This window comes from Rhagoletis zephyria, unplaced genomic scaffold (assembly GCF_001687245.7).
Source record: "Rhagoletis zephyria isolate East Lansing unplaced genomic scaffold, Rhagoletis_zephyria_1.1 Rzeph_scaffold_01397, whole genome shotgun sequence".
Taxonomy (NCBI): Eukaryota; Metazoa; Arthropoda; class Insecta; order Diptera; family Tephritidae; genus Rhagoletis; species Rhagoletis zephyria.
This window is the reverse complement of record NW_016158481.1, coordinates 1898-8976: the sequence shown is the minus strand read 5'-3', so window position 1 is coordinate 8976 and position 7079 is coordinate 1898. Positions and strand designations below refer to the sequence as shown.

Here is a 7079-nt window from a genome sequence, read left to right as displayed (position 1 = left end):
GTTAAATTGATAAATCGGTTAGGAGTAAAATTAGATTTAAATCGTCAAACCCTTAGCCCAGCAATTTTCGAAGACTAACTTGCTAACTCTACATATGTCTGTCAGTAACAAGAATAAAAAAAATTAGATGCAAGTGGTGCCTACTTAAAGTGTTCTTACACGATATGTATTTGCAAGTGTTGTAATACCAACATATCGTGTAAAGGCAATTCGATTTGTTTCAGTACAAAGCAGATGCAAGTACATACGAAATAAAAATGTTTCTATTTTCATCTGGTATACAGATAGAATCATCTGTGCAATTACATATAGTCGCCTGCGTAAAAGATGGCAGTATGCGCAATTTTGACGATTTTGAGTTGCAAAATGCAGTTTTATTTTTTTTTTTTTAAATAAGATCTCTCGGTTCGTGTTATCAGGTTTTGGATATCTCCTTTAGTTTCCGAGATATTCAGTAAAAATTTTTTTCGTATTTGCAAGTTCGCGGGCGACACGACAAAATTTTCATATATTTTGATGAAATTGATTACTTGTTAAAATATTGTCTTATGTGACAAATTGTATGGTATGGTACATACGACAAAATCACACCAATCCTATACAATAGATAGTCGTATGTGCTACAGTAACTCTTATGGACAAATTGTTTAATATTTTGTTGATTTTTATTCAATAATTTATATCGCAGGTGTACGAGCAAAAAATAATTTCAACAATTTCAGCCTTTTTATTACTTACTGTGTGTGTGATTTGTAGTGTCATACAGCTGGCTAGCCTTTAACGTGAAAAATATAACATACGACCAAACGACTTTATAAAAAAGTGGCTGTTAAAGCTTTATTAGTTACTGAAAATTTCAGAAAATTTGGTTTCATACAAATAGTATGTACAATCAAGCATTAAATTTTGGCAAAAAGCGACTGTACAGCTATTGAGAAATTGTGACTGAATCTTTAACATCGATTTCCCAAAACCTGCCGAAAGTAATACGACAATCTTTTACCCAGGCGACGATATGTATCGAAACAGCCACATTTATAGATGGAAATACATATCGTGTAAGAACACGTTAAATTTAGAAATCCCTCGGGTTACTTAACTCTGGGCCAGTTTTCAATGCTGCAAGAAATTGTCTGGTTTAGGAATATTATTACTCTGAGCTACTGAACTCTGTATTTACATATATATTTAACTCTGGGTGTGCTGCAAGTGGGCCTAACTGAAGTTCTATTCCATAATTTTGCTTCTTGTAAATGTGAAGAGCTTCTATTTACCCACGTATGACTGCGCCTGAAGTTGTTGCCCATTGGTGTATATTTGCATCGAAGATATTTAAGCTTCTTCTCGCGTTATAATTAAAATACGAAAATTTATATTTAAAGAGCGGATATATTTTAATATTTTTTTTTCGAGCGCTACCTATCTCCAGTAACTTAGATTTCATTCTTTAGCTCTTTATATTCTCTATTTTCCAGAACTATTTTTTCTCTTTTTCGCCTTTTTTGGTTTTTAGGAGAGGTAAAGTCCAAGGTGCCTATAAACTCGCTTACCTTCTCTTTCGCTGATGGGTGAGCAAAATTTCGGCAAATTAGATTTTGCTTCATTGCGTCTTAAACAGCCAAATCGACTGACTGAATACTTTTCAAGAACGTATGTATTGTATGTATGTATTCTTACCTACTTTTTTATTATTTTTTATTTATTTATTTTATTTTTATTTTTTGGTAATTTGTCAAACGATGAAAATATAATACTATATTTTTATCATAATGTACCATGTTATTTTATATTCTTAATTACTTACCCAAGTTAATTGAAGCAAAGATTATCAAACCAATATTAGATGAATATGACATCTGTACAGCTTCTACTACCAAAAGGACGTAGTACGTTGCAGCAAATAAAAGCGCAATGCCGGTATTTAAAAGCCATGGTAAAAGCAATAGATGCCGTTGCTAGAATTGATAAAAAAATAATAAATCTTTTTTTTTTTAAGAATGCAGAAAATAAACAATTACATCTATGTATGTATGTACACATATGTATACGTATGTACATTAGTGTTCATTGGTGACTCACAGTAATCGTGCTTATACTTACTATGTAAGTAAATATATGCAATTTAATACACAATGCTTTTTTTGTATATGTGTTTAAATATAAGAATCCCAGTGCGAGAATGGGGAATGCATTATCTTTTTCTACAACGAAAAGATTAACGAATACGTTTGAGTGAAACGATGCATCGCAATGTAAACGAGCGGAGAATGTATACCGGCGATCATTATTTTCTACATCACCAACCATTCCATGTGTAGTTTTGAAACCACAAACAAAAAAAGTTTGATAACAAGTGGTAGCGCATTCGACTATTAACTTGTTGGCCGCGCGTTCAAATCCTGCGTCACGGACGCTTCTTTCTATAAATTATATTTATAGTTTTATAAAGCGACACGCGACACATTACTTTCCTAGGACATGCCTGTACAAAAATTTATGCATCCTGTAATGTGTAGGCTAAAAGGGAGATACATTGCTTTCCATGTTACCAAGCATTCCATTTTCCCAATGGGATGTACATACATACATACAGTTGTCCACAAAATAATAGGAGTGCGATATTTTGACCAGTTTTGGCTATTTGTCTTTTGTTTATTTAATGTTTATTATTTTTTTATAAAAGCCTAGCTGGCTATACAATAAACACCATATAAATTCAGATTTTAAACTTTGTATAAAAATTATAAAAATTTTGCAATTTTTCACCCAAATTTCAAACTTTTTAATCAGAATCTTTAGAAAAAATTCTGGTATGCAGTTTTGTAGCACATTCAATTCTAGTCTGAAGAAGTGCAAGTTTCAAGCGGCTAAAAAATTCCGTTAATTTTTGGCAATTTTTTTGCTGGCAGTGTCCTCCATATAAAAGAAAATTGTCGACATACTTTGTATGGAAAAAACGTGAAACACCTTTAACCAAAAAAATTCTCAAAAATCAACGGAAATTTTTTAGCCGCTTGAAACTTGCACTTCTTTAGACTAGAATTGAATGTGCTACAAAACTGCATACCAGAATTTTTTCTAAAGATTCTGGTTAAAAAGTTTGAAATTTGGGTGAAAAATTGCAAAATTTTTATAATTTTTATACAAAGTTTAAAATCTGAATTTATATGGTGTTTGTTGTATAGCCAGCTAGGCTTTTATAAAAAAATAACAAACATTAAATAAACAAAAGACAAATAGCCAAAACTGGTCAAAATATCGCACTCCTATTATTTTGTGGACAACTGTATGTATGTCTGTCTGCGTAGGTGCATGCATTCATCACGTAAGAGTAAATGCGGCTGCTAAGGGGATTTTTTACGAATTACACACTTACATTCATTTTTATGCACATACAGTCAGTCAATAAAGTTTAGGTACAGCGAATATTTTACAATACAGGCACCTATTTTTTAAATATTTCATTTTTCGCTAATTTTTTATAAAAATATAATTCCGCAAAATTTCATTCAAATATTGCACTTCTTATTTACGCTCTCTAGAAAAGTTGAGTATGCAATGCAAGTATGAGGAAGCAGGGACCATGATAAAAAAAAATAGGAAGGTAGAACCACTGAGGAATTTTTCAAATTATTGACGTTCGCAAGCAATTTAATTTTAAAATTTTGCACACAAACTCACACACATTCTCATTTTCAATCCCAAACAACAACTTTGAAAAATTCCTTTTCTACTCTCAATTTTATATGATTTTAAAATGTTGGCAAACTTCAAAAAGAAACTAACTTACTATGTTTTTATCATGGCTAGGACTTACCATTGGTTTTTGGCAAAATTTTTTGTTGACGGTGTCGCACATTTTTTCCATATAAAAAAATGATCGAACATTATTTAATAGGGAGAAAACGAGCGACACCTTCAACAAAACAAATTGCTAAAAATCAATGGTCTAGGACTTACCTCAAACTTGCACTTTGTTATACTAAAATTGAATGGGCTAAAAATTCTGTGCCGAACTTTTTTCTGAAGAGTGTAAATAAAAAGTGCAATGTTTGAATGAATTTTTGGGGAATTTTCTTTAATTTTGTACAAGGTTTGAACTCTAATTTTTGGGGTTTTTGTTGTAGACCTAATTATATTTTTATAAAAAACCAGCGAAAAATAAATTATTTAAAAAATAGTTACCGGAATTGTAAAAAATTCGCTTTACCAAAACTTTATTGACCGACTGTAGGTATATGTATGTACATTAGGGTGGTTGATTTAAAGGGTGAAAACCCCACCCCGCGCACTCTTATCGTTTTTAAGTAATTTGTTGTTAAGGTTGTGAAATTCACCAATTATGTTGATGCAAATTTCATCGATTTCATGCTTGAAATAGGTAAATGTGACTTAATTGTAAAACTTTTAATGCACATCAAAATTTTCTTTTAAGTAATAGGCTATTTTTGTTAATTTAACCACAATAATAGATTTATAAAAGTAGTAAACATCAGAGTTGTGAAAAATGCATTAATTTTTTAATGCATAGCATTTTAATGTAGACGGAAAAAATTAATGCATTCATTTTTGAAATTTAATTTAAATGAAAATTTTAATGCATTAATTCCGCAGAAATAATGCTATGATTTTTTGTATTAACATTAAAATGTTTAAATGAATGCTATTGCAATAATTTATTGCATTAAAATTATAACAAGCATTAAAAACTCATTAACTAATTTTAATTTGAAGTATGAACTGTAATTCCTAGCTACTTAAAACTTGCACTTTATTATAATAAAATTGATTGGGCTACACATCTGCTTACCAAAAAAAAATCTGAATTAAAAGTTGACAATTTTCATGAAAGTTTGCTGAATTTTCCCGAGTTTTGCACAAAGTTTATGAATTATATTTTTATGTTTTTTGTTGTTGNCTTGAATTAAAAGTTGACAATTTTCATGAAAGTTTGCTGAATTTTCGCGAGTTTTGCACAAAGTTTATGAATTATATTTTTATGTTTTTTGTTGTTGAATGAACCATATTCTTATGCGAAATCATCGGAAAAATATTTGTTTGTTCCGGCAGTGTACTTGAAACTTGCACTTTGTCTTACCAAAAAAATTTGAAATTTTGATGAACATTTTTTAAGTTTGATTCATTTTTATGAATTTTGTATAAAGTTTGCAAGAATGATTTATATGGTTTTAGTTATAGAATGAGCTATATTTTAAAAGAAAATTAACGAAAAAGATTTATGATGGAAAACATTTTTTTAATATTGTGAAAAATACTAAATTACGAATACTTCTGTGATTGACTGTAAGTGATAGCTGCACTTTTTATATGAAAATTTGCTGGTGGAGGTGCGAACAATTTAAACAACAAATTACATAAATACTAGTATTAAAGTGAAAATAGTGAAAATTTATGTGAACATATCTGTTTTTTAGCATACTCGTAAAGTTTCATGAGGAAATTCGCGATAATTTTGCCAAAACACACACATGTGGATGTACACTAAAGTCAAGCCTTATTTTATATTGTTCAGTTAGACAATCCAGTTAAACAAATCATTAATTTGTTGTATTTTAAAACTTACCTTCATCGTTCCCAATATCAAACATATCGACGCAAACATATTGATGGCATTTAGAATCAAAAAAATCACAAATGCGACAGTCAAAACTGCAAAATAAGATAAGAAATCGCTTAACAAAAGTCTAAAAGGAAATTACAGATACGCAATTAGCCCCATATGTATGTATATGTTTGTATGCAGGTGTGCAAAAAAACAGAGATATGACTAACTTGTACGAATTTGATCTGGATCAAGCTTTGTATTTTCCGGGGCCGATTCAATAATTTTCTGCACAATCTCATCCAGATATCCCAAGCAAAACCCAAAAACCACAACAGATATCACCGAACCAACTGCTCCCAACCATCCTATTATCATAGCAGCCGTCTCCAGACGGAAGCAAAAGAATTGTTGCACCATTTTCACAAATAAAAGCAGATTAACAAAATTCCAAATTTAAGAGCGTCTGAAAGTTTCTTTATACAGCTACAATTTTATCACAATATAACCAGTAAACAACCTTCGGTGAATTTGGCGACTGCCTTCCTCGGGGATGAATATGCTAGGGATGAAATTATTGGTACACACGCCTTCCCGGCACGCAGGGTTGCTTTTAAGAAACAAAAAATAATTAACTCCAAATAGTTTCAAAAAGTATAGTGTAAAACGAAATTTATTGAATAATTCCANTATTGTTGCATTTCATAATGCTTATCAGCGTAGGAATGCAGAAAAAACATCGATGCATCGAAAACATCGATGCATCGGAAGCATCGATGTTTTCTACTCGATTTATCGAATAAAACCGATGTTTTGGACCTTCCGATATATATCGATATTGTGTCGACTTTTGTGTGCAATGTACACTGTACATATTAAAATTATTTTGTATGCTTCCAAACTCTTTGCTCTAGTAACTATTCTAAATTAGCAAATTTCAGTATTTATGCACTATTAGAATATACGCTCTATTAATGTTATGCAAAAGGTATGAGATATTTGCACAGATAAATTGCTAACCGAGTAGATAAGTCGCAGTAACCATGTTATGCGCTGCAGCACAATGCAAGTATAACCAGCGCTTCCGTTTAGCTAAAGGTACATGGAAGGTTTGTCAGGTGTTGGGGCTTGTCGCGATCTACCTGTAGATGATTTCAAAGCGAATTTATACAAGGTGGTGTTGATGGCTATCTTAGATTTTCGCCGCGGTACTTCCTAACGTCAAAATTATGTGTTTATTGAAATCAGGGCGAATTCATATTACAACAAATACATCATTTTGACATTAAGAAGTACCGCGGCGAAATCTAAATTCGTCATTAACACAACCTTGTATAAATTCGCCTTGGATGATTTACCGCCCTATTCCCACAACACTGACAAAATTCATCATATGACTATTGTCACAATTACTGCGCCTAAAACACAATATAAACATTGTTTCGCCGTTGTCACTTACTCAGTAGGTCATAACAATAAAACTGACAATTGTCATATGACAGCTTAAAATAAATTT

At 31.3% G+C, this 7079-nt stretch overlaps 1 protein-coding gene across 1 annotated transcript in view; it reads right to left on the bottom strand.

Moving 5' to 3' along the window:
- The window catches only part of LOC108363856 (uncharacterized), a 55288-nt gene extending 49214 nt beyond the window's left edge, over nucleotides 1-6074 (bottom strand). The window contains exons 1-3 of the mRNA XM_017617365.1: nucleotides 5794-6074; nucleotides 5585-5670; nucleotides 1805-1955 (exon numbers count right to left, since the gene is read on the bottom strand). Of these exons, the coding sequence (XP_017472854.1) occupies nucleotides 1805-1955; nucleotides 5585-5670; nucleotides 5794-5983 (427 nt within the window). The 5' untranslated portion in view covers nucleotides 5984-6074. The remainder of the gene's footprint in view (nucleotides 1-1804; nucleotides 1956-5584; nucleotides 5671-5793) is intronic.
- Nucleotides 6075-7079: the final 1005 nt, after the last annotated feature.